Source organism: Rhipicephalus sanguineus, chromosome 3, assembly GCF_013339695.2.
Source record: "Rhipicephalus sanguineus isolate Rsan-2018 chromosome 3, BIME_Rsan_1.4, whole genome shotgun sequence".
NCBI classification, from domain to species: Eukaryota; Metazoa; Arthropoda; class Arachnida; order Ixodida; family Ixodidae; genus Rhipicephalus; species Rhipicephalus sanguineus.
The window spans coordinates 190,627,623-190,654,957 of NC_051178.1; the positions used below are offsets into that span (position 1 = coordinate 190,627,623).

At 43.2% G+C, this 27,335-nt stretch overlaps 3 protein-coding genes across 5 annotated transcripts in view; 2 read left to right on the forward strand and 1 right to left on the reverse strand.

Annotated features, from left to right (window-relative positions):
* The first annotated feature begins 571 nt into the window (after positions 1-571).
* Positions 572-6,284, forward strand: LOC119387898 (uncharacterized). 2 transcript variants are annotated; one of them, XM_049413729.1, is made up of 7 exons: positions 572-1,247; positions 1,563-1,629; positions 1,750-1,835; positions 2,072-2,214; positions 2,325-2,436; positions 2,904-3,020; positions 4,436-6,284. In XM_049413729.1, the coding sequence occupies exons 1-7, from the start codon at positions 801-803 to the stop codon at positions 4,628-4,630; spliced, it is 1,167 nt and encodes a 388-aa protein (XP_049269686.1). In that variant the 5' UTR covers positions 572-800; the 3' UTR covers positions 4,631-6,284. The 2 variants fall into 2 exon arrangements, with proteins under 2 accessions (XP_049269686.1, XP_049269687.1); XM_049413730.1 differs by having other exon boundaries at positions 2,328-2,436.
* Positions 6,285-6,791: 507 nt separating this feature from the next.
* Positions 6,792-16,398, reverse strand: LOC119387899 (coiled-coil domain-containing protein 124). Its single transcript, XM_037655463.2, has 4 exons — positions 16,195-16,398; positions 15,032-15,185; positions 12,791-12,908; positions 6,792-7,943 (listed from the first exon to the last, which is right to left on the reverse strand). Exons 1-4 carry the CDS (start codon positions 16,378-16,380, stop codon positions 7,742-7,744), a joined length of 660 nt encoding a protein of 219 aa, XP_037511391.2. The 5' UTR covers positions 16,381-16,398; the 3' UTR covers positions 6,792-7,741.
* A 550-nt stretch (positions 16,399-16,948) lies between these two features.
* LOC119387900 (GON-4-like protein) overlaps positions 16,949-27,335 on the forward strand; it is a 43,160-nt gene continuing 32,773 nt past the window's right edge. For both annotated transcript variants that reach the window (XM_037655465.2, XM_037655466.2), the window contains exons 1-7: positions 16,949-17,217; positions 17,995-18,488; positions 19,354-19,509; positions 22,096-22,215; positions 25,972-26,091; positions 26,693-26,861; positions 27,094-27,210. In XM_037655465.2, coding sequence (XP_037511393.1) covers positions 17,157-17,217; positions 17,995-18,488; positions 19,354-19,509; positions 22,096-22,215; positions 25,972-26,091; positions 26,693-26,861; positions 27,094-27,210 — 1,237 coding nt within the window. In that variant the 5' untranslated portion in view covers positions 16,949-17,156. The remainder of the gene's footprint in view (positions 17,218-17,994; positions 18,489-19,353; positions 19,510-22,095; positions 22,216-25,971; positions 26,092-26,692; positions 26,862-27,093; positions 27,211-27,335) is intronic.

Sequence of the window (27,335 nt, forward strand, 5' to 3'; positions counted from 1 at the left end):
CTTGTGGCAAAGTTACGAGCAGCTGCGAAAGCTGTGGAAAGTGCGGGTGAAGACGTTAAACACTTCGTTGTAGCGACAGCCTGTACGCACAACCCAGCGCTTCTACTGATGTGCGAGAATGAAAAAACACAACTTGAAGGGGCGTGGCGGGAGGTTCGAAACTCGATTGCTTGACCACCTGGCTTGAGCAAGTAGCTCGCGTGTTTTTGGGCGAACGAGAAATGGTCCATCGCTCTCCGGCATGTATTTGTCTGAACTCATTTTGGAATGAAACCTGTTGCGTTTTTTAAAAGATTAAAGTATGGCAAAATATGCATTCCAGGCCGAGTTTGCCGATTCTTTCGTTGTTTTTGCCCTTGTCTTGGTCGTTGTATCACTCGGATTGCTGAAAACGATGGAGAGTTTATTACTTAGCTATTAGTTAGCTTGATGGTCTAAGAACTACTGCTGCCAGTCACGTGTAAATTAATCAATATTGCCACGTGTGCGTTCATTTTGCCGCCAAATGGACATCGACAGCAAACGCTTGCCGCGCTCTCTGGGAAAGCGTCTTCGAACTATTTCGCCGCAGGCAGTTCGCGCGCTTGTTTGTTTTTGACGAGCGTAAAGCACGCTAAATTAAGTTATTCGAAGTTGCGGTATGGTGGGCGGTAAACTTAGGCCAAAGAGACTCTCACCGGCGGTAGATAAGACGTGAAAGTCAAAAGTTATGCGGCGCGAACTCGTGCGAGCTGACTGAGGAACCTCATACAAGCAAGGAGTCGCTTTTCTTTCATCCCATCCTGACAGCGTACAAGAGAATGCGACTAACTCAGCGAAAGATGTTACCAGTAGTGCACGCACTACTTTCGGTATTCACGATCAACAATGTCGCTCACGCTGAAGACTTGCCGGCTCAGCGTAGTTCATCGATGAATGGCTTGTGCGAAGTGACCGATCTTGAGTTCGACGTCGGTAGCCACAGCTTGAATGCTCACGGTGCTGTAGCGAGCACGAACACATGTGCAAAGTTGAAGCCGGCGTGGGGCATAGAGGACGGAACTCCCGAAGCAAAGATGGACTCTCTATTATGCGATCAAGTTTTCGAAATCGGCTACTTTCTGAAGTTCCAAGCGCACCAGCCACCCGGAATGTTTCTTCGAGACGTGGTGATACCTCTTTTTACAGCTCTCTCCAGAAATGCATCATCAGAAGCCGCAGACGATCAAGGGGTAGTGCTGCCGGCAATTGAACGTGTAGACAGTGGAGTAAGTACGGTTCTTTAGCGTGCCATTTTGCAACAGGCGCTAAATTTTCTCGGGCACTTGCGAAGCAATGAAAAGAATTTGTATGGTTAACATTTCGCAGTGCGCCGGAAAAGCCATTTTCCAGTGTTTGCTAACAAGAAACCAGAACAACTTGCACTTCAACGTATTCTCGGCACACTGTGTAGTGTTGCTTGTATGTAGTCTTTCGAAAATTGTGAACAAGTAACAACCTTGATTGTTTGTTTTTCTTCTTTCTCAAAGTTGAACTGTGGGGAAAAGATCATGTATTCTTAGCACAGAACTTTTCTTTTCTAGGTGATTGATTGGGACACAAACTTCTTTCTTGAATCCTCCCGCATTAAAAACCAGCTGATACAGGCAAGTTCCACTCTCTTATTGGAAAAATAACTTGATCTCTCTTATTGGAAAAATAACTTGATCGGATCTGCTCTGCTTTTCCGAGCTAATTTATATTTTTCCGCTTCACTTCAATTGCAGGCAGTAGCACGTGGATGCAACGTGTTGCCTCTTGACAAGCGTCTCTCGGCTGTCAACAAGACGCTGTGCTTCCGAAAAGCCTACTTCGGGGTAAGTTTGCAAAGCTACTCCTACCACACAACCATTGACATGTGCTTCCCAAACTAGTATATACAGGGTATGCACATGACAGCATGGAAATGCTTGATGCACATACTTTTCGGGCTCTGATGTGCACAATGGAGCTCACTCGCATTTTGCCCCAAGTGTTTCTGTGATCCAGTACGGCATGTGTCACACCAGCCTCCGAGCTTCTCTTGAAGAGGTGTCTATTGGGTGTTTTGCAGGTGCCAGAGCTGGTTGACCAAGAAGCGGCCAATGCATTATTGGCATTTGTAGAGAGGGTCAAGGAAACGCTTGCCGTACACACGCCAAGGCCTGATCCGAAGCATCAGCCAAGAATCGGACTAGCTCTACCTCTTTTGCACTTGTAAGTATGGACTATAATCGTTTGTAAATTCCAGTGCCCACTTTCTTACTGTTACACTAACAGTTCTAATTAACATATCTTGTGTTTGTTTGTTTTTTCACCTCTGACAGCAGAACAACAAATCATGTGCTACCAGATTACAGACGTACAATTGCCAAGAAGATCTCCAGCTTCGCGAAGGCCGTGGAAATAGACTACAGTCGCTTGTCACTAAAAGAACAGGTGTGCTATTTTGTTTCCAATGAATTGATGTGTAAAAATGCTGAAGAAGGTTCTCCTCGTATCAATCAATGTACCGTGCTTCATTAGAAAGTGTCGGATGAGGCTAATTATGCTTCCATAGAGCGAAAATTGGAGGGTAAGAGAAAACAAGGTCACCCATTCACGAGATGATTAATGGTATTTTTCTGGCCAGAGGAAATTGTCTCGGTGAGCTTAAAAGTACTTGTATTAAATAAATCTCACTAGTGTTCATACACTCAATAGCGTCACCAGTAGTCAACAGTGACACTATGATACTACGCAATTTATGTAATCATTGAAATAAAACCACAACATAATAGCAAGTTTTAACTTCTCAATGATTATCTTTCTTAAAGTGGTCAGTAGGTATGTGGACTTTTTTACGATGCATACGTATATATTCCACATTATTTGTGGAACCTTATTGTCATTAAAAAATCGTGCAGGTGATGCAGACACAAGACCTTGATGTGGTGCTGGTTGCTGGCAGTGACATGATTTCACTGTCCAGTGCCCTTTACCTGCCACCATGGGGAGTGGTCGTCAGGTTTAACAAAGAAACTGTGAGTTCAGAAACTTCACATGTACAGAATCATTGCACTTGTATCCCAACTGTTACGAACGCCATGCTGTTGCATCCATAACGAGGTACATCAAGTGGCAGTTTTATTATGCTAGATAAACTCACTGGAGTTGGAAGATGCAGCAAGGCCTTACACAGTATCAGTATCGGGCGAGCTTTTGACGAATATTGGTAGTGGTTTATAATGCCAGGTATTGGTTGCATCAAGCTTTACTCTATTAGTTTCAACATTTCATGTAGTGTAACATCAGTTCTTCGTCCCTGTATGCCAGCCAACAAGATACAGACACTCCTGCTTGTATGTCAATCAGCATGAAAATGTCTTTCTATTCGTCTATGAAGTTACCAAGGCAACTGTAGAACACTAGATGCTCTCCACTTGCATGCAGCGACACGGTTATACCGGCTGTCCCAGCTATCTTTAGCCAAGCGTTGCAAATTGCTGACCTTGCGCAATACAGAAATATTTTGTTTGGTAATTAATTTGTTAATTAGAATTATTTAACTAAATTGCTAAATATTGACTTTAGGCAAGAAATGCGACTTGGAAAGTTTGAGAGTGTCTTCAGAAACCCCCCACTGCATTATTTGCGATAAAGAAAGTCTCACCTATACCATTTTTTCAAAGCTGCAAAGAAAGCCCGCGAAATACAAAAAGAATGTGTCTAGTGCATTCGCGCACAGCGAATATGCTGCTCTCAGCCATGGTTTGAGCGAACGAAATCAGCTGCGGCGGCGACTTGCCAGCTCCGTTGCAACGGTAGGCCGATAAGTTGGCGGTGGTTTCTTGGCTTGCGTGACGGTGCAAGTTGTAGCGAGCGCGGGCCAAGAAATCACCGTTAACTTATCGGCCTACCGCTGCAGCGGAGCTGGCGTGTCGCAGCCGCAGCTGATTTCGTTCGCTTAAACCACCGCTGAGAGCAGCATATTCGCTGTGCGCGAATGCACTAGTCACGTTGTTCTTTTTGTATTTCGCGGGCTTTCTTTGCAGCTTTGAAAAAATGGTATAGGTGAGACTTTCTTTATCGCAAATAATGCAGTGGGGGGTTTCTGAAGACACTCTCAAACTTTCCAAGTCGCATTTCTTGCCCAAAGTCAATATTTAGCAATTTAGTTAAATAATTCTAATTAACAAATTAATAACCAAACAAAATATTTCTGTATTGCGAAAGGTGACTGTCAGCAATTTGAAACTGATTTCACTCGCCTGCCTCTAACATTGTATTTTTTTAACCCTTGGCTACAGATAGCTGGAGCACCTGGTATAGTGCTACCAGTATACTTACACTTGTTCTCAGTGCTGGCAAAATTCGTTTGAGAAATCGATAATTACTGCAATTTGAAGTATAGTACTATAGTCAAACTCGTGCTCTTATTTGAATTATTTCTTCTCAGAGTGGGAAGAAGAAGGAAGACCCCTTTGAACACCTTTTGGAATCACGGGGTGTGCTGCTGACGACGACTGCATCTATGGAAGCTGGCAGAAGCCTCAACGACGTTCCGGTGTTTGGCGACAACACAATCTCAGATATAGAACACATCTTGCGCAAAGCGGTAGCCATTGTTCAGCATAACCTGCAGAAACTCTGACAATAGACCCTGAATTCCTTGTCCTGTGCCTGTCTCAATGGCAATAGGTGCTCACAGCAAGTTCGGTATCTGCATAATTCGAAGGAGGAGAACCAGTAATTTAAAACTTTATCCTGTTAGTGTCAATACGAAGCCAAGGAGAGCATAGGGGAAATCATTTGCTGTACTTGACGTGTCAGTGTTGAGGCAAAAAGAAGTGAAAGTGGACAAAGAACCAACTTGAAGGAGCTAAATCCACAACCTGTGCATTACCCGCAATGCTCTACCATCGATCTACATCATCATCTGTTCCCATACCCATATTCTTGGCTATTTATGTACATGTTCAAAATCTGACTTAGGAGTGTTGTTTTTCCAGCTTATTATGGGCATGCAGCAAGGATTCTGGAGCATGGCAATATTTGCTATTTTTCATGGCCTGTTATTTTTGTGCAATAACCTGCGTGGACTTCCTAGCTAGCTACAACTGCTGTTGCTATCACAGCTTAAACTATTCAGCTAGTTCCGGTGTAATGATGATGTTTTTAGTTTTGCATTATGTGCGTGTTAACAATGACACTGTCATTAATTTTATTACATGTGTGTTCGAACTATTACCCAGTGCAAGTATCAGTCTAAGGATACGAGTATACAATGTACCCTGCAAGGAGCTTTTGCTTGTCTGTTCACCGTTAGTGTTGCCTTACTTTTCGTGCTGTGATGTAAATCGTAGAAGCAGCACATGCTCGGCTGCTGCAGCCTGTTCTTGAAGCAAACTTTTAGCGCCACTGTTTTGGTGTAGTGCTTAAACTAAATTGTGGCGTTTAGCATGGGCAAACTGCCCAGCAGGTTATAAGGGATGCCGTAGTTCATGGCTCTGCAACAGTTCTAGCCACCGAGGGTCCTTCGTATATGCTGCAACGTTTAATCAGCGCATTCGTCTTCTTGCAGTGCCACAAATTTATCCCAAGTTTCATCCACTAACCCGAGCAATGACAGTTTGTGAACTATGCACACCTCAACCTCAGTTTGCCTTTTGCTAGAACCATAAACAAGTAGAAATGATAGCGGTAGTGTTGGTAGCAAAAAAAGAAGTGTCTGCTTGCAATAGAGCTCATTGTTACATGCATAATTGAAACTTCAAGACCTTTACATCTATGTGTTCACACTTGTGCATTAGCTCTGAAACAAATTGTGTTGTAGTGTTTATATAAATAAGATCACTTTGTTTTAACTTGGAAAAAGCAATCTCGTAGTTTTTTTTTATCTGTTCTAGATGGGAGCATACAATGATGTGACCTTGAACATGCTCCAAATGCCCACTAGAGAGAGGTTAACTCAAGAACTGGAGGGCTTACATCTTTTGCCTTAAGATATGGGTTCCTGTTTCTCTTCAGCTATCGCTTGCTATGTACGATACATCGTTCTACTTAACCACTTTTATCTAAATGTTGTGTGTGTTTGTGATCATATTTCTCATATTTTTACAGCCCTCAGGTAGTGTCTACACAAGCAGCATATCTCAGGGAATGTTTACACCCATGGCTTTATGCTCAGAACAGAGAAATATGCATTGTGACTAAGGAACTTTTTTACACCTCCTTAGGCACAGGCCACAATTCATTGGGACCAATTTTTATACATGCAGCAAGAAATTAAACTTGTATACTTGAAAGTGTCCTATCTCTTTTTCTGTGTGTGTTTGTGTGTGCAGCCAGCCACAGATGTTTGCGTGACAGAGGATTCACGAACAAGCTGAATCCACTTGAAGCCTTTAAACATGGCTTCGAATTCAAAGCTTCGGCTTGTAGATTTTGTGACCCAAGCCTAATTAAATTAGCAGCATGCCTTAACAGAACGGAAATTCGCATTCTTGTGGAACACAGTTCCACAGCCTTTCGCAGCCGTCTGTACATACCACAATGAACAAGCAAACACTCCACTTGCACGCACAGGTGTTAGGAAATCTGCGTGAAAGAACGCAAGGCAAAACAGAAAAGAGGACAGGACTTGTCCTGTCATCTCCCTGTCTTGGCTTGCATTCTTTCATGCTGATTTCCTTTGTCATGAATTATTAACTCGCCCAACATTCTATTCTTCCATGTTGGTGTTACTTAGAAGAATGAAGGAGCTAACCTTTCAAATAACACCAAGTCTCCAGAAGAAGTGTGTGCCAGATAGGTCTTGTTTTGCAAGGAAAGCACACGGTGCTCATGCCTTTATTTATCTCCATCACATCCATTCAATGAAGGGCTAAAATGAAGCAACAGCTGGAAAATCTGCTGCTTCTCTTTCCCAGACACATCACTTCAGATATTTATACTTTATAAACAGTGAACACATTGCACAACTGATTCCACCGTCATTAAAGTTGCTGTACATAACTAAAGCAAGACAAGGTCATCACAGTAAAGTAAATTACACAGCAAGAGTAAAAGTGCACATAAGTTAGGTGCCAGGCTTTCAAGGAGTGGTGGAAAACCTTCTCGTTCTATTTCCCAAAAGTATGTTCTACAAGCCAATAGGGAGAGAAAGCTGCATAGCTGGCTTTTCATTGGTCAATTTGAAAATGGGCTTACATTTCCTACTTATTACTTCAAATAACCTAGCTCTGCAATGAATTGCTCTCTCTTAATTCTACTGTTAATGGATAGGTTGACGAAATCCTAGAGTTACTAGTAGCACTATAAGCTCCACTTGAATCCAGTCACAGTGCTTTTTGCTTCTCTACAGCAGATTTTGTATATTGCCTAATTCAAGCATAACCCCAGCATAACCATCATGTTCGGTTTTATAAGTTTCGCTATCAAGATAACTTAATAAGTGTGAGCGGGCACTACCTTCACTCACTGAAGTTTCAGTGCAACAACCACAACAGAAGGCAAATTCATCAGTGTAAAGAAATGAAAGTTTTCAGACTAAAACAACTGTGCTTAAGTTTGACACTGCTGTTCTGAGAAAGTGCTTAAGAAATCCCAGCATCCAACGACTGAATCACGACACTGATGACATCATCTCAGCGGGACCGGTTTCGCCGCTGAGCAACTTGCACCTATTCAGCGAGAAGAAAAGAACCATGCACTTTCATCCAGACAAGCTAAGTGCAACTGAGGGATGTGGCCGATACTGCTGTCAGAACTTGCAGGCAGCCTGTATCTGGTTGAGGGGATTCTCGGGAGACTTCATCCAGTCCTTGCGGATCATCTGTTTTAGCTGGGAGAGCCGCAGGTTCGGGTTCTCGGCCTTCAGTTCGGGAAGCTTCGCCTTTTCAAAGGCGTCATAGGCAACCTTGGCCCTCCTCTCGGGATGCCTGTCCACTGGTGCATCATTCACGCTGTAAGGAGGAGGAATGTTTGCACTGTAGCGATAGTATCGTGATTTGCTTGCATGCAAGTGCAAATCGGAAAGTATGTCGACCAAGGTGGCCTTTTGAAACAAAATGCGTCTACTTCTTACTTTGTTTTTTACTGTGAAACTAACTACAAAGCTTACAATGAAAGGATCAAGGTCTAGCCACTCTTCCTTTATCTCACCGTGCTGCATCACAGCAGCCCTTCCACTGCCACTCTAGAAATAGCATGGAATATCTACTCTCTGAACATAGTGCAGACCTGTTCTGCTTTCCATGGAGAAATAATCTACCATACATTGAAATTGAGGATTAAATTTCTCTCAGCACATATGTCAATGTTCTGTCACATCCAATAGCATAGCCAGAAGGGAGAGTTCAACATCCTCCACCAGAAGTTTTCTTAAGATCCATTTTATGTACGTACTATATCGAAGACACGTGCATATGGATGTGTACACACAACCCCCCCCCCCTTCCCCCCCAAAAAAAGAAGTCTTGTTAAGACTTCTTAAGTTGTATCCCTATAGTTGGATACAACTTAAGAAGTCCAGAGAGGCCCCATGCAAATGACCGAAGCACGGCAGCTGATCCCCTCCATGACTAAAGAAACAGTCCCGCTCGTGCACTTGGCAATGCTCTCTGAAGGCGGGGTCACCGGCCGTCCGGCTCATGATGTCAGCCAGGAGTGCGCACCCATTGGTGCAGGCTTGTATATATCCGCATTTGAGGACAAAATGCCGCAGACTTCTAAAGTTGTATCCGACTATAGTCGCTTCCTATTGACAGGGCTGCCATGTTAAGCCAGAGGTGCAGGTCCATGCACATTTGTTAGAAAGCAGATAGCTCAGATGCAAGTTTCTCAACGCATTAGCCTACAATTTCATCTGCCTGATGTTGCCCTGGTCTTTCTTTGTGACTAATTCAACAGTTTTTTTGTTTTTTTCGTACAGTAGGTGGCTGTAGAGGAAGCAAATACAGTGACTAAAGTAAGAAGTTATGAGATGCTGAAAATTGCGTGCACACTTCGAGAGACACGTCTCGATTGGTGAATAGCATTTCAGCACTACCAGGAATTTCAGTCCTGCTGAGAGCGGACTCTTGAAAGCCAGAAAATACCTTGGTATGAAAGACAGCCTAGAAGCACCTGTGCTATCTGCACGTTACACGGGCAGCATCTACTCATGACTAGTCAATAACTTATCTAGAAACAAGGATTACATTGCCTTCCAAAAGAAAAAGATAAGAAATGGACATCTAGCCTAGTGAATCTTAAGAGTATTTTCTCAGCAACAAAATGGCTTTAACATATGAAAAAAAAAATATTCTGACATCCATGGCATACTATTATGCCAGTGGCAGCACCGCGTACATCAAAGCGAAATCAGAACATAATTCCAATGCACTCCATACAAAGTGTTACTATGAATGTTGAGAAGCGTGCCAGTTTTGCTGAAGCCACAGCTTCTCACAATGGTCAATGGAAATTTCATACCTCTTGTGTAAATCTGGAGTGCGCTATGCTGTTGTGTCGAAACATTATGTTCTATCTTTGTCAAGTTAGCTGAACCACCCCAAAGGACAATTTAAAGGGACACTAAACAGCAAAACGATTTTTCTCGCATTAGTAAAGTAGTCTTCCACGATACCAAAAACACCACGCTTGCTGCGAGAAGACACTTAATAAGCGAGAAAACGCGCAAAAAGAAAATACAGGTGGCGACGCCACCTTGGAATTTCCACACCATTTGCCGTGACGTCACATATTTCTGGCGGCGCCTGCTTGGCCCTACGTAGTTCCTAATCGGTTAAATCGAAGTACATTGTCCTCTGAGGGGGCCAGAGACTAGACATAACGAGTTTGTGAAAATTTCGTCGAGCCAGTGGCGCCAAAATACGTTAAATGCTCTTTGAAACCTTTTACGTCACGAATTACAAAGTTCGGCGCGAAATTCGAAAATGAAACTTTGAACTTGGCTTTCTCCTCTAATAATAAACCTATGGTGGTGAAATAAACTACACAAGAGTTCTCCGAGCACACTTTATCAATCTAAACCGATTCATTGTTTTTCTTTAGTGTCCCTTTAAAAAACAAGTTTCAAGCCCTGCATGTGCAAAACTAATGCCAATGCCATCTCACGATGCAGCCACACACGGGCATTAAGAGGATCTGTAGGTATACAGTGGAACTCCAATTATACGACTTTGAGGGGACCACGCAAAACTGTTGTATAATGCAGCCATCGTATAATTGAAAAACTAAGAACATAGGCAGTGACACTCACCCTTGCCCAAAAAAAAGAGTATAGACCGCCTGAATAAGCCCACGGCACGACCCTGTATTTCTCCAAGGAAGGTACATTAAATTGCTTTTGAAAATGACAGCTAAGCAATTAGTTGAAGGAGGTGTGATCGAATCTTTAGTCTCAACTTTAAAAAAATCGAATCCAACGTGCATCTTTTTTCCAATAAATCGAGCCTGAAAATTGCCTGCGCGTGAAAACAAAACCGAGACTGCGTTGGCAACAGCCTCCCGCCAGAAGAGTCAGATACAGTGTCATCGGCATCACATAATGGCAACGGAGAACATTTTGTTACGGGTTCCCATAGCATGCTTTCGTGCGCAACTGAGCTGTGCGTGTCACATTAGTTTCCTTGAGAAGTGCAATTGGTGATGTGCCGCTGTTATTATAAACGCTCACATCAAGGGAAAGCTATTTTGCATGGTCAAGATAGCTGTGTCGTGTCCTTTTGCGTGCTCTAGGCCCGTGACCTTAAGTGCCGCAAACAAAGGGAGGAGATCTTCACCTGTATATGGACCAGGAAAAGTTTCCACGGGCTGAAAACATGAAAATACCTGGATCTCAAAGATGAGCTTTCCAGCTAGTTGAAGCTAATCCATGTGGATAGAGCTTGTCTAGGTAACTACCCTGGATACGCATGCAATCGACGCCTATCCAGAAGCGATCTTAAAGGGGCCCTGCAACACTTTTTGAGCAGGGTCAAAAAGCGCTGCCAATCGGTAGTCAAGGCTCCCGAGAACACGCGAGCCAAATATTATAGCGAAGCGAGCGGCCTGGAATTTACAATAAATTCTCAAAGTCAGCTGAAAATCGCTCCCTCTTCTCTCGACAAATGATGTATTATTCCGCAATATATGACGCGATTGTCGGCAGTTCCACCATTGGCTGATGTTATAATCACGATAACACCCTCATCATTACCTTCGTTGTTAATTTTGAGTTCAATAAGTAGATAATATGTATGTTTATATTGTGTTATGCCGTTAAAACACCGAACAAACATTAATATTAGCACTTCCGGTCTCACGGACAGCTCATCTGCTCGTAGTTGCGTGGTTGCGTTTTCTTCACCATGCGCAGTGCCGAAATCGTGAATATTTCTGTGCTTTTGACCATCACCGGTTGCCGTTGAGAGTGGCAGCCGTTCGAGTGTTGCCTCGTCAGCTGGAAACTGCATCGTCAGCATGTTCTCACGACCGACCGAGGCAGTGGTGCAGCATTTCTCCGATAACAATGCTGGCGCCGGCTAGTTTAGGATACCTGTGTTCGCTGTATGGCGAGAGTCTCGTTCGCTGTCTGTTCAGTATGTCATCGAGTCGTACCTCGGCGTATCCTCCCCGTAGTCTCACGTTCCCGAGAAACCGCGACACAGCAGCCAAGCAGACTCGCATTTTCACGGTAGCTGCAGACAGCCGGGGGATGGGTCCGCGCCGGCCCGATGCCCCACAATCCTTTCTTCTAGTCTTTAGTTCTTTGTTGTCAGCCCGCACTCGCTGTGCACCCGCATTCGAAGAGCAAACCGCATCGAAGTACCGCCACTGGGAGAAGGGTGCACGCAGCTTTGCCGTGTTGAATACGATTCAAGCGCGAGCAGTGCGACTAGGCGGTGTATCGGAGTGTGGGTCGAAACCCATCTCGGCTGTCATTCGTTCCAAACGCGCACGCAGGTTTGCGTTCATGGTTGGCAGAGCGATGAAAACACTACGGCAGTTTGAGGTGCACACCCAACATTACCAAACCGACTCGCAGTTTTCAAGCACGCGCGATACACGGTGCGATGGGCTACGCTCGACGACGACCACGCAAGCCGACCGGAAGTGGCGCCACAGACCACGTGGTTGCGCCGAGACGCCAGAGAAAAAAAAATGAAGAAAAAAATGCCGCCGGCGCTGACGTAACTCTTCGGCGCCTCCTCGCACCCCCGCCCTCCCTCCCTTCACGCCCCACGCAGCTTTCCGCGCGCTCGCGCCGCTGAGTAGAGGGAGAAAGCTGCGGAACGTGATCTCTATAATTTGGTAACACCACTTAGACTTGACGGCTTCGAAAAATTTTTGCGGCATATGACTCGTGAAGAGTCATACGTCAATAATGAGACTATTCCAATATAACTAAGAAAGGTGTTGCAGGGCCCATAAAAACTGGGTCACAGAAGCCCATAAACTGCCAGGAGAATAAATTTTCCATTCTGAGAAGGCATAGTGTCCCACTCTCTCTACTTTTCTAATCGTCAACCTAGGGGTATGGAAGTTTTTATTTTGCATCCGCGAAAATTTGGTTGGCGTTAGACTCAGAGTAAAAAAGGTGATTTTTTTTTCCTGGACGGTATCGGAACGTCGTCGTAAGATGCGGTCCGGCATAAAATTGCATCGTATAATTGAGGTTTTTAATACGTTATTTCTATGGGGATTTTGCCAGGACCAAACCGATCCGTTGTAAAATGTGGGTCGAAGCAAAACGGGGAACGTAAAACCAAGGTACCACTGTACGTAGTACAGGTGAAAGAAAATGAGAGAATATATCAAAGCTTGCCTTAGCACAGCAATTGCTTCATCAACCGTCCGTGCTTCATTTTCGACAAAGACTCGGTTGATATTTTCTTCTAAGGGCTTCTCATGCAGCAGCACCTCCTGCGGGTCTTTTAGTGCCTCTGCAAGGAAAAAGCATGACTTTACTCTCACTAGCAGTTCAAATGAAAAAAAAAAAACACAAGTCAATTTCGAAATACACACGCTCGCTCATTCCTTATCAGACAAAGCAAATGCACCTGAGAACAGTGTCTTCCTCATGGACCAATTTTCAACACAACACCCTCAAACCCAGCCAGAACTTCTGGTGTCCAGTTCCTTTGGTACAAAAGGAAGTTCGGCTACCAGGTTGTATTCCAGAATTCAGACATATTCAATTATCCCTAAAGGTCCTCGTACTACAACGAGACGGAGGACAGACTAGTGTCATATCCTGTGTGCTTCTCATTCTAGTCCTACATCTTTTAGCACTAGTTAAACATGATTTAATTGACATTTCATATATGACAACATAATGTATGGTTGCAGCTGCAGGCAAAGCTAGAGGGCAGTTTGGAAGGGTTCAAATTCCTCCAGAAACTTTTCAGTTCGTATGTGTATACAGTAGACTCCCATTAAACGAAACCTAAAGGGACCAAGAAAATATGTACCGTTTAACAGGAGTTCCATTTACTCAGAGATGAATAGGAGTGCAGTCATCTGGTATGGAACCAATCATAGCAGAGGCAGTTGTTCTGTTTAAGCAGCAGTTCCGTTTAAGAGATTTCCGCTTACTGAGAGTCAACTTATATACACGTGGACATACTAACGTACATACATATAGAGATGCCAAATATTCCCTTCCTAAAATACAACAGTGTCTACACCCCCGACAGCAGCACACATCTCCTTTGCAGTAAATTAGTTGACAAGAAGCAGAATGTACCGCTTACCCTCCAGCAAAGAAATGGGTTCCGACAAATTTTTCTTTGAAAACACAATTAGAACTCAACTTTTTGTTAGACCATAACATACACATGTAAGCTGAAGTGTTCCCCCTTGCAGATTCACCTGCCTCTGAATTAGGCGTGGAAACCACCACAATAAATGTGGTCATATGAATAAGTTTTGTGCCTCTAATAAATCTGCAGATACTGCCGCAAATGGAAAATCAGAAATACAACAGTATTTTGGGCATGATTACTTTGATTTTTGGGGGGTGGTAGAGAAGTAATCTCTAAGAAACGGTTACATCCACAATAAATGGTCTTTTGCGATCATGAATGTATCTTAAAGCTTAGAATAACAGAGAGCTGAGCTAGTTGGCAAGTGCTCATTCTACAAAGACAGGGCACTTGTGGTGCCGTGACTTCTTTCTTGTGTCCGCGTTTGCACGCCCTGCCTTTTTAGCTTGAATGTATCCTTATATGAACATGAAACTATTTTCCCCTGTATAGTAGCAGTAGATAGGTTTTCTGTGTTGGCTGCAACCCACATACAAGCACAATAAGATTAGAAGCATCATGAAATGAGGTTATCGAATCATATACTAATGAACAAGTACAGACACAAAAGTACAGCTACAATTATGCAAGTTGTGCAGCTAGAAGAATATGTAACTTCAACAAAAATGCACCAAGATGGAGCTCAAGCTAGGAGGAAAGGCATAGAAATTTACAGTAGCACAATTTTCATCACAGCTCTCCTGCAACAACCTAAAAAGTTTCACTGGCTTACATTAAGAACTGGCTGTATGATATCTAGCACACCATTCAAAAGATCAGAACCAAATTTCTTGGTAGTAAGGTAAGAATTACACAAGATGCATATACAAAAGAAGGTCCTGCAGTTAGGACTGAAAGCAAGTGTTTGCAGGCATGAGATTTATTGCAATGTTTGCAGCCAAATTCAACGGTTTCTCAATTTATTAGTGGTTATCAATTTCACCTGCCAGATGTTGCCCTGGACTTCCTTTGCGACTAATTCCGCTATTCCATTTCTGAATTATATAGTATCGAAATGAGCGAGAATGAATTCAGAAATGCCATACCAATAAGCCCACATAACAACTTGAGTTAATTCCACTAGCATTTTTAATATCACAGGTGACTGCAGAGCAAGCAAATACAGCAACTAAAATAAGTTGCGAGATGCTGGCAATTGTACAGCGTCAACAGCAGTAGTTGCTCATTAATCTGTAGAAATTAATCGGTTCTTGCATTTATGAACCAAACACGCACATACAAACTCATTCTGGCAAACTTACTCTGTTGCCTTTCGGCTAAGGCTGCAATGTCTGCTCTTGTGACTTTCTCAACTCGTGCTTTCATAGACTTGATGCTGTTCATCTCTTCATCGTACATCTGCTTTAGTGCCGCCTTCTTCTCGAGCTGCTCTGTTTTCTTCTTGTCTCTCTCCTCCTAGAAAACAAACACCGTGTTGCTGTAACATTCTGCAGCAATGAAGGTTGCGTACAAACATATGGAAATAAGAGGAACATGAACCAAAAGGTTGAGACGCGCAATTGCAAAGGGGCAGGCTGGAATTTGGCACCAGCCATGATGGAGAGTGTGATCTTCAACTTTCGCTGCTACCACCATATTCCTTGCTTTATTCAAGAGCACTGCACAACCACTTGATAGCGTGCGAATTGGCTAAGCTGCAAAGGGTCAGTCATTACGCAAGCCAACATGCAGGGTTCGGTTCATGCAGGCGGCAAGTAATCCTTTCGTCCACTTCACTTTCTTCGCATTTATATCCTAATTACTACAAATAGCATCCCTTATACTTTCCGTGGCATTGTTGTCTGTTAGTTCTCATTAACATGCAGGGTGTAAGTCAAGCGTCCTGCAATTGTGTCGAGAATAGATGCATGTCGCTTATCCTATTGCTTTTTTGTCTTTGCTTGCAGTTATATCCTTCCTTTTCTGGTGTCATTAAAATTAGCACCAGCATGCGCAGGTTGTCGTTTTTACAAGCATTTGATGTAGCAACAATAAACATGCTCTGGTAGCACTGAATTTGTGAAGTAGCTTACACCACAGCAGCAGCATGCAAAAGCTCGCAGTAACAAAGATACGTATGCGACACATTACTAAAATACTGCCTTTCTCATTAGACTCGGTTGTGGAACAGCTTGCGATTGAAAGCCTACACATTCGGACACTAGTCAAGGAAGAGCTGTCGGCGATGTTGCACATTGGCGTCAGCAATTAAAACCGAAAGCACCAATGCGGGTGCCTTACGGCAGGCACAAATCAGGCGCAATGATGACAATGTTACGCTCACTCTTACAAATCGAGCCATGTGTTACCCTGTCGTAATCACGATAACTAGCATAAGCGAATCGCCGTTCTAACTACTAACAACGATTCAGAAGGATGAAGCAATAGTTCGGAGACAGTCCCGAATCGCTAGGGAATTCCTTACCTTCCTTTGTTGTTTCCTGGCTATGTGCTTGTCATCGTCCGCCCAGAGGGCTTCCTCGGCTTCTCTTATTTTCTTCTCCTTGTCAGCTATCTTGACGGCTTCCTTTTTAGCGCGAGCTTCGGCTGACTTCGTGTTGGTGCCAAATTTTTTCGGCATTGTAGAGGGATCGCTGCGAAGAGGCAGCATGAAGGTCGCTTAGAGCCCATTACGTAACAAAAGGAAACGAAAAGTAAGACGCAATACACGGTTCGTCCTAAAGATGGGCCTGCTTCTTAATAATATCATACAATCGTTACACAAGCCAAGCACGGATACGGAGTAATCATGCACACGAACCACGGACTGCTCGAAACGTAAGGCAAAGAACCAGAGCTTTCATTGTCACTCTGACACTCTCTGAGCTTACTTGGTGGGATGGTAGTCCTGTTTCACAAACACCCGTAAAATGTACTTTCTTAAACGAATAGAAGGTGCTAAATTTACTGAGATCTAATGAGTACGCCAATCATTATGTCAACTCAACCAACTCGACTGCTTCAACGCACCAACTATGGAGCTTACGACGCTAGCGACGCCCCTGCGGTGTGCAATTATTATTGATAGAAGCTTTGTTATTGAAATACAAACAACGCCGTTATTCCCGCCATAAGGTTTCCTATTATTATGAAACTTTATAATTTCTACTAGTCATCATCCCTTATTTTTCCGAGTTTTATAGGTGGCGCGACAGTTCCCAACACAACACACAGGGAGAGATTCTGCAAGTGACGCGAATATGTATTCGAATCGCGCGAAACACAATTATTCGCGTTTAACATGTGTGTGAGTTTTGCGTTCGGCCCAAGATTTACACCTGACGCGTGTGCATCACTGAGCATTCGCCGATCAAAGTCGAATAGCTCAAGTATCGCGGTAAAACCGCGGTTGGGCGCCCGGCGTCGGACGCGCCGGTCCAAATCAGAATGCCCAACATTTCCGACGACAGGCCGCGAAGAACGACAACGGGCGGCCCGTCAACTCCCGGTAATTATTAGACGCGCATCGCAACGCACTTATTCGAGTGTTGCATGATGTGTGTGCACTGCTAGAGTGTTTCAAATCGCTGCCTTACAGAGCGTTGTCAGCTGCTTGGCCCACAAGAATTGGCGCGAGTGTGTTTGTTTAGGGAAATTCTGACTCGTTTCCGGTATTTTGTAAATTGTAGATCATGCTTCGGTGGCCCCGGGGATGTGCTGTGAATTTAAAAAAAAATCCTGCGCTAATGTCATTCTTGTGTAGGTCTCGGTGTAGTTCTAAATCCTGCGCTTAATGCAGCTGCACTACCGTGACACTTGAGGAAGTGCGTAGCACGGGCAACCCGGTGATTCCCTTGGCGCTTGCCACCGCCTCGGCAATCACGCGCTTGCCGAGGCGGTGGCGCCCTCTCTTGCGCTGCACGGGTATCAGCCGGATGTGTCGGAAGCGTTTTCACGTCGGAAGCGTTTTTCACGGTAAATTGTTGCAATTAATTCCTGGTTGTTTCTGCAGTTTATATTATTTTAGACTTTTTTAGTTTATTTTGCACAGGTTTTAAGCACTGTTAGCTTTGTTTTAAGCTTGTATTGACCACTGCGTGACCACACAATATGAGACAGTGGGTGGACGATAAGCCGGGCCCCTAAAGTGCTATGCATTTAAAAAACAACCGTGGCACACGGCATTTCATTGCCTATGGTGAAACCAACACCGCGTACAAGTTCAGGCGCAGTATGTGTCGCACGAGTTCTGGCACACATTGTAAGCGTGATCACTTATTTACAGAGAAAGCACAGGCTGAGAACCCACTCCCAGAGACACCGGAACGTCCGCCAACGCCTGATCCCTACCGCAGAAGCCCAGCCTTGGACAGCACACCGCTTGTGATCTGTGAGCAAGATGCTTCGACTGCTCCGGGCGGTGCTTCGGATGCACCTCCCGATGCCGAGTATGTTTGCATACCGTCTTCTGACGGCGAGTACCGCCTGCAAGAGATTAACTTCGAGGCTTCGAGTCCGCAACAGGACGGAGACAATGGTTTGGGAGCGTCCACGGATGCTGCTTTGGAAAGCAGCCCTGCCGACGCCACCGGTGAAGCCACGACGTCGACGGGTCAGCGACGCAAACGTCCGAGAGAAGAGCGTAAGGGCAAGAAGAAACCAAAGAAGCCGAGGGCGGCTCCAGTGCAAGAGCCGTGTGATACGGAACTGGACAAGTTCCTGGAAGACACCGCCGAGAAGAACAATCTCACCGTCACGAATGTCAAGAACATCATACGGGTCTGGCACTTTTTTTTAAAGACAATAGTCTTTCTTGGGGAACTTAAATGCAGAAATTTTGGTCTCTCTGTCTGTCACATGATTCAGCCACCCAGCCAAAGTTTAAGCACTTGCTGAACTCCCAGCCATCTTGAACTGGTAGCTCTGTTTATACTTATGAACATTGTCGATCAAAAAGCAAATATTATGCATATCTGAGGTGCAACATCAATACATAAGTCTTAGGTAGTGTGTTCCTTTACTAGAAAATACATAGATACGTAATTTTAAAGACCCTAGTGTTTCTTAGGCTGCGCCGAAAATGCTAGTGTTTCTTAGGCTGTGCTGAAACGGCTGGCACAAGACTATCGTCTTTCGACGCCATTTGCAGCGAATCACGCAGATACGCGGCCAATTTTTTAAATTTTATTTCTTGTTATAGGGAGGAGAATGGAATTGGAATTATTTGTCGAATTGTTCACCGTGGAAGATGAGCATATTTTGACAGCAGTTCTTGTACGTAGCAGCAGCATTCACTGTAACAGCACAGTGATTCACAGGATACATTGATGGTGTTTGTATTATTTGTGACACATGGTAGCCCAAACCAGCTTCCCTGCTGGTTGTATGACCAAGTACTCCGATACGCATTGTCAGGGGGATAAATAATGGTGAGAGGTTCAGGCACAAACCTGGCTCTTGCACCACTCTAATGTTCATAAATCTTTACCTACATTCCGTTTACCTCTATTTTTAAAGAGCACATTACTGGCTTTTGTTGTGATGGCATTAGGAAAAAGTTTTCGACTTGCTTAAATCAATGTAAAAGGCACTACCACTTGGTGTTCCTAGTAGCGACTTATGTCAGTGCTGTGTTTTCTTCCAGAGGGTGGTGTCGAACAGCCGCGTCTTAGCCATGCTGCAGAACACAATGATTTCCCATGTGGCCGCTGAAGAATCGGGAACGGATCTCAGCTCATTGCCCTATGAGCCAAAGTTCACGAGGGCCAAGGCAAGGGAGATCATGGAGAAACAGCCACATGTAAGTAGGCAATGTATTGTATACAGTAGTGTGCTTAAAGGGACACTAAAGGCAAATATTAAGTCGACGTTGATTGTTGAAATAGCGGTCCAGAAACCTCGTAGTGCTACTTTTATGCCAAGGAAGTGCTTATTTTGAAATAAAATCACGTTTTAGTGGTCCACATCGTGTTAGCGCACTTCAAATCACCCGCCTGAAATCAGACTTTCATACGTCACTGCTGCCGTGCCCAGCGTTGCCCGCCTTACTGCGCGGCTGCCGACACTAGTAGCAGCAGAGCGAAAGTAGCGGGACCCACAGCGGCAACAACGGCCATCGAAGCTTGCCGCAATCGCCGCAATGGATGTGGACGGAGAACTTGACAACGAGACATTGGCTCGCGACACTGAGCTCCAATTCAGTGACTTGAGCCCCGATGAACGCAGTATGCTGCTGAGGGCTCGTAGTGCCGGTGTCGTTGCCATTTTGTCAAACTCTTTGTCAGAGCGACTTTCACGAGCGCGCAAAACACACGCGGCAGTACGCGATCCCGAAACTACCACTGAGACGCGACCGCGTGAGCGAAGCAGGGCGCCGGGCGAAGTGTAGTTCGGCGAAAACGGAACCTTTGAACCACGCATGCTGTTCCCCATGGCAACGCCACAGAGGTTCTTTTTTCCATGAATCAAACGGCAATGAACAAACAGCATTTTATTACTTCTTTTGATGCACGGAAGGTTCTTTTTTTATTGCTGCTAGTTTGATTACTAGTGATTTATTGTAGGCAGACTCTCATACGTCATTGGGATCACTTCGAAAATGTTCCACTCGTGGCGCTCATCGTGTGATACATTTAGCTTAATATCTCGGTAAGTAGGCCACTTCTGTTGATAATATCACCGTTTTCGAAGTTTTCATACATTGAGCTTTCACTCTTACATAAATTGTTATTTGCCTTTAGTGTCCCTTTAATGTGAGCGAGTTACTTTGGTACCTTGCCCATTATTATTGACAGTTCGTAACATCTCGCAATTTTTTCATGACAGGTTCCAGTTTCAAAGACACTATCATGACCATCCTTTTATTGTGCCTGTCGTCACTACTGACACTTCACTCCAAAAGGAATTGCTTTTAACAAGCTCATAGGGGCCTCTAACAACATTGCTAGTTCTGGACGCACAAATATAGTTTTACATGAAAAACAGCTACTTGGCTGGAAACAAAAACCAAATGACATTTATTTTTCAGCCTTGATTACTACTTGCAGACAAAGGAACATTTTTTTAAATCCTTGTATGTACACATATACAAACAGTAGATGTCAACATAGGAAATTGGTCAAGTATAAACACCTCAACACTCGAAAATCAAGTTGAAAGTGTGCTCAGAAAGCCCTCAGTAATACATCACTTGAACAGAATACAACACAACCATTTGAGAAAAGCAAAGAGGCGTTATTATTTTTTTAGGCCTTCTAAAACTGTTGTGCCCATGATATGGGGCACCCTTATGGCTTGCTTACTGCAGTCAATGTCCTTTATAAAAAAACTTTTTACATTCTATAAAACATTCACATTTATTGAAACAGGCTCTTTAATTACATTAAAAATTACTTAGGTATGAGTTGACAAGATGTGGAATAAACACTTTGGTATAAAAACTAAAATGGGCAGTCCTTGTTGCCCAGAAAATTTTCACTGCGGTCTGGTTTAGTACACTGTGATCCCAGTGATTCTTCAGGTCCATCAGGCTATATACAGGTTGAGCTCTGTAATTAATTGCAGCAGCAAATGTGTTGTGCTTTGCAAGCTAGTGTTGCTTTCTGATCTTTAACCTTACATGTTAAGCTTTTGTCTCCTTTAAACATTACTCTTGTACAAATAGGGAATCAAGGCATCATGCAGACCAGCAGTATAAGAAACCAGCAGAACCTTCAGAAATTGCTCTGAGAAATGAATTAGATATTCCGAGACTGTTTGAGGACTACTAAGGCAGTCAAAAATAAAACGTTAATGGTAGAGATGAGTAGTAGGCCTTGTGAAATCTCTGGTGGTGCCTGGCACTAAGATATGTGTTGCACATTAGAGACCATTTTGAATGTTCAAACAGTTTTGAAGATTAAAGCTAGTGCATCCTTTGGTATGTGATATTCTATTACACCTACCTTTGTTGTGCACTTTTGCAAAATTTTATGCGGGTGTCTCACTTCAGGCATCGTTTGCTCTTCACTCCACAGCTTCATTAATTTGTACCAACTGAGCTCATGCAGTAAACAGAATATTTTGGTGTGCTAGTTGCATAAGTCATGGCAACAAGGACCAGGTTACAAGGCTTCTTGCATGCTGGTTTTAAATATGGTGCTATTAAAAAAAATTCGGTTACAAAGAAGCAAACATTGATAGCATGGGCACCAGGCTGTCAATGTGTATCTTCGTCCCTGTTCTTTTCACATCACAATAACTGCACGAGTATGTCTGACTGGCTAGCTAAAACAAAAAATCTTGCACGACTTGTTTAGCAAATTACAAGCTGTTCGTGCGAAAGGAGAGTTTAGCATAAATAGCACTCGGCTACACATCATGAATTCCGGAACTTGCGCGTGTGCAGCTCCTGTGGCAAGTCTCACCGATGAAGCTGTCCGCACCTAGTGGCTCACAGCAGCTGCTTCAGCAGGAGTTCCCTGATGAGAGCAGCTCCGACGAAGAGTATCACCCTGCATCAGAAGAGGTACGTACTTGTACCCTAACATCTGGCTTCTAATTGAATGTCAAAGCATTTGGGGCATTCTTGATGTTGAGACCTTTGTGTGTGTGTGTGTAGATAGAGTTTAAGAGGGGGAGTCTGATTTCTAGGACAAAAGATTGCCGAAAAATCTGATTTTTTGGAAATGCATAACCTCACCAATTTTCATGCATCCTAGATCATTGTTTTAGCCATAACAGCCTTTTATATCACGTGAGCAACCGATGGTATTTTGTTTTTTGCTATTTCCACTGTTTCATTTTTTTTCATAACCTTACAACCTTCTGAGAAGCTTTTCTCTACTTAGGCGCACACAATTTTGATCATTTTTGTCTTACTGAAAAGCTGAGTGTTTAGCAAGTCCAGTTAGGGGCCAAAGATTGCTTTGGGAAGTTATTAGTTTTTAGAAAGGGTGTAATAAGAGGAGCGCTCTTTCTCACTCATTCAAGTGAGAACTTATAAGCTCCATAACTTTTGTTCTAAAAAGTCTAAAACTGTGAAAATACCCTTGTTACACTCATTGATATATGTAGAATCCAGTGACATTTCGTTCAGCAGGATCTAATGCTAGTTCATTAAAAGTGTGATCAAGTAAACTTTTTATGTATAAATAATAAAAAAATAAATGGTATAGTGTACATAAAAACTGAGGTATATTTGATATGAGCACATGAACATACGTAATCACCATCCTAGCTTAAATAATGAAGCACGTAATGCGTAAACCCTCTTCCCCCCTTAATGATAACTGAAGCGATCAAGCTGGCTTTACTGTGTTTTTGGAGAGAATGCTTGAGCATTGCAACTAAGCAGACAAATTGTTTGTGGTTTGTGATGATGAGCTCTAAATGCTGTTGCTTTGTATTAGCATTGAAATACATGCACTACAGCGGCAATGAAATGCCTGTTTTAATTCCTGTGCTGTTTTCAGTGCTGGATAAAAAATGTGCATTTTACTGTAGGGTGACTCCACGAGAGATCGAACATGCCTGTCCGGTCGCAATTTTTGTTTTGCCTGGGTTTTTTATATGTTTTGTGGACACATTCAAAGTGCACGGAACTGAAAGTTTTATTTCCTAGAAACGCTCCCAGCGCGCCAAAAAAATATTTGAAGGTGGCGGCGCGGTCCTCCTGTTTTTGCTCACTGCAATGTTTTCGGATTTCACGGCCGAAATTAGCGCGAACTATAAATGATGTGTCGAAAATTTTTTTTGCTGCTTTTAATACGCATTACTGTGAATTACATTCATGCTTTTTTTACGCCGTCCTCAGAAAGAAGAAAATGTGAAAAAATGGCAAACACGGCCGAAATAAAAAAAGAGTCCTAAGTTTGAGGCGCCTTGGCGCCTTTGCTATTACAAACAGAAACTTGAAAACAAGGTCAAATATGGAAAAGAACACTGAAAGCACCAGTGATCCCTTGTCTTTTTTTTTTTTAATTAGATTAGCCTGCTCAGTGCTTTGTACACCAAGCTTATGCACTGAAATGCAACACAAAGAGGGGCACACATGCATGATCACTGTTAAGGGGGGACCCTGCTTCGGAGACATGTTTCTTTGTTTTTGAGTACATTTTTATGAAACTTTCGCAGCTTACGTATTTTTATGTCCTGATTTCAAATGTGCAATTATTTTCCTAATACGCTTTGCTGCTTTCAAAATATCAAATATTTCATGTATATTGTTGGGAGCAAGACTTATTTATAAATTGTGAGAGTTATAAAGCAAATCAGCATACCACATTACTACTGTATGCAGTAAAACAAGAGTGGATGTTCCAGGCCCATTTGAACAAAAGTTATGGTATGTTGAACATTCCCAGCTTGATCCCAGTTTGACCCAGCTCGACATTGCTCACTTGCCCAATGTTCAACGAACCATAACTTTTGTTCAAATGGACCTAGAACATCCATTCTTGTTTTATTGCATTCCAGGTTATTGTGATATGCTGATTTGCTTGATAACTCTCACAGTTTAGAAATAAAGCCTGCTCCTAGCAATACAAAACTATTTAATAGTTTCAAAATTACATATTGTATTAGAACGATATAATTGCATGTTTGAAATCAGCACGTAAAAATGCATAAGCTGTGAAAGTTTCATAATGATATGCTCAAAAACTAGAGCTGTGCGAATAGCAAAATTTTGGGTGCGAAGCGAATTCGAATAATAAAGATTGAGTGCGAATCGAATCGAATAACTTCGAATAATTTTCGAATATTTCTCAAACATTTTTCGATTAATTCAAAGTGAAATTACAGAAAAAGTTGCAGAGAATCCCTAAGTATGTTCTTGTGAGATAGCAACATGAAAGTGTTTCTTTTTGCTAGGTTGATGAAGCGCTGGTGGGGTCATATTTCATAGTTGTCTTTCTTATCAAGAATGAGGCAATGTAGAGGCTGAATTATATTTATGTACATGATTTGGTGCAACCAAAGTGTTGCCGACAACACTTTACACGTGATAGGCAGAGATGCCATTTCCTCAGCCTCTCCTTCTCTTTCAACTTCTGTGGAAGGCCAACTGATGTGGCAGACAAGGGTGTGCTCCCTTCAAGTCTGGAGTTCCAAATCTGCCTCGTAGACGTCCATATATAAGAACATCTGAAATTTTGGATGCTAAAAAGCTTCGGCGTCCGATTTTTTGGACTTCCTGCCCAAATTTCAGGTCCAAAACAGCATTAATTGAGCCCCCAACTCTGCCACATCTTTCATCTCCATATTGGAACCAGCGTTTTCTTGAGTTAATACATTTGCGACCGTAGCGGAGCTTGAAAGGCAGCTTTGCCGCAATACGGGGGTGTGATGAGGTGAAGCATATTGAAAATCTAGGGACCACTTCCCAACGGACGTTGACTGTCTCTTGGCTAAGTTCGACCGTAACGGACCTTGAAAGACAGCTTTGCCGCAATACGGGGTTGTGAGGAGGTGAAGCATATTGAAAATCTAGGGACCACTTCCAACCGGACTTTGTCTCTTTGGCTAAGTTCGACCGTAACGGAGCTTGAAAGGCAGCTTTGCCGCAATACGAGAGTGTAATGAGGTGAAGCATATTGAAAATTTGAAGGGGTCACTTTCAACCGGACGTTGACTGCATTTGTCTTTGGGAAGTTCGAATAGTTCGAATAGTAAAATTTCAGTGCGAATCGAATCGAATAGCAAACACTATTCGAAAAATATTCGAAATTTCGAATATTCGCACACCCCTATCAAAAACAAAAAACGTGTTTCAGAAGCATGGTCTCCCCTTAACTGATTATCTGACTTTCAAAATTTTTTTTCTTATTTAACACGGAAGTGAAATCAGATGACGCTCATCTGTCACTGCTTACAAGAATACGTAAAAAAATTTAGTTCTTTTATTTTCATAAACATACATGAGGACTGTAGATCAGGTCTTTTTTTTTTTTTGCAGAGATCAAATTTGTAGGTTTATTAGATTTTCTTGGTTAGCTTGTTTCACGCAACAACACAACTTCCTGAGACAACAGCTTCCCAAGTTGGGTCAAAAGTGGTCCAGGCTGCCATGTGCCATGGTTGCATCACTGACGATTCTCTAACCAGCCATGATGTTGAAGAAAATGCTTTCTTGCAATGTTTCTTTCTGGGACATGGTGTAACTGAGAATATTTTATCTTCCTCGTTTTACCAGAAGCTCTGTTGTGCCGGTATGTCACTTTATGCCACGTTACAGTTTGCGAATCACCTCACGAGAACGCCTGGTGTCCGTTCTTTTATCTAGAGTGAAGACGACATCACAGAGCCACCCTCGTCAGTGGCATCAAGTGTACCGTTCTCACCACCTGCTTCAGATGCTTTACTGGACAGTCCGGAAAAGCAAGACCCCAGTGATGCGGGAGCTGTAAGTACATTGTCTGAGTATGCAAGCATCATTTTTGCCGTAAAGCCTCGTATCTCCTGATAGTGGACAAGCAAAGTAGGCAAAAGGGTTTTCATTGATCTGAAAGCATAATTTTCATGGACATGAAATTGGTGCAAAAGTACGACAAAGGTTATCCCCGCAGGCGCAGTATAGGCACAAAACACGAGAGCTTGCGTAATGCAGCAGGCTATGTCTCTCAGAGAACCAGACTCTACTGTTTACACAACAATTGTTCGCACTTGATGAGAAGTTCTGCACATGTTAACAATTTGATTATTTGTTCCGGATGCTCCATTTGTGGTTCTGATGGTAAAATTATGGTTACTAGGACGGGAACATCGCGTTACATTAACCTAAAAACGACTTCTGACACTATTTTATTTGTATTTGATTCACTCTGAAACATCACTGTTCGTACAACCTTACCAGAAAAATCAGTTTTATTCAATTTCAAGCTCGATTCAATTCAGTAAATTAGTAAACAAAATTATAGCGTGACCATTCTATTCAGTGTTTTCATCCATTTTGACTACTGTGCAGCTACGTAGTTGGTTATTCATCCGAATATTTCCACGTGCAGGAGAGTGGTATCGCCGAGCGAACCCGCTCAAAGCTGCCGCTTCACGACACGCCCCTCGAGTGCATCGAAGCCCAGTTCATCGCTCCCGACATCACCACTGACATGTACGACACGGAGTGTGACGACGAGGAGTGGAAAGACTTTCTCGTCTCACTTGTAAAGCCTTTCGGTGAGGACACTTGACTAACAAATTGGTGTACACCATGCTGAAAGTGATGGTTATGCATGGCAATGCCTTGAGACTTGTGTAACACAGTTAGTCTCTGTAGCTACTAGATTACTGTGATGGTTAAAACGTCGTGGTTGACTAATCCAGCCACAAAAAGGCATGGCACAGTTCGCTTCTTTTGGTCTGATGCGCTATGAATCAAGTCAGTGATGCGTGCTCATTCTCCTTGTAGAACAAGAAGATAACCACGAAGATGACGTAGAGGATCCTGAATACACCGTTCAGGAGGAGGAAGAAGAGAACTTCGACTCTTGGGATGTTCGCAATGACCATGCTTGCAAGATACCTCGTGAGCTACCCTGTTTATTTTGTCTCTTTCTCAATGGACGTTGTAATGATAAGCATTTCTTACACCCAGACCTTTATATTGTGTTTCTTTTATAAAATTCATTGGCTTTGTTGCTCTCTTCACTT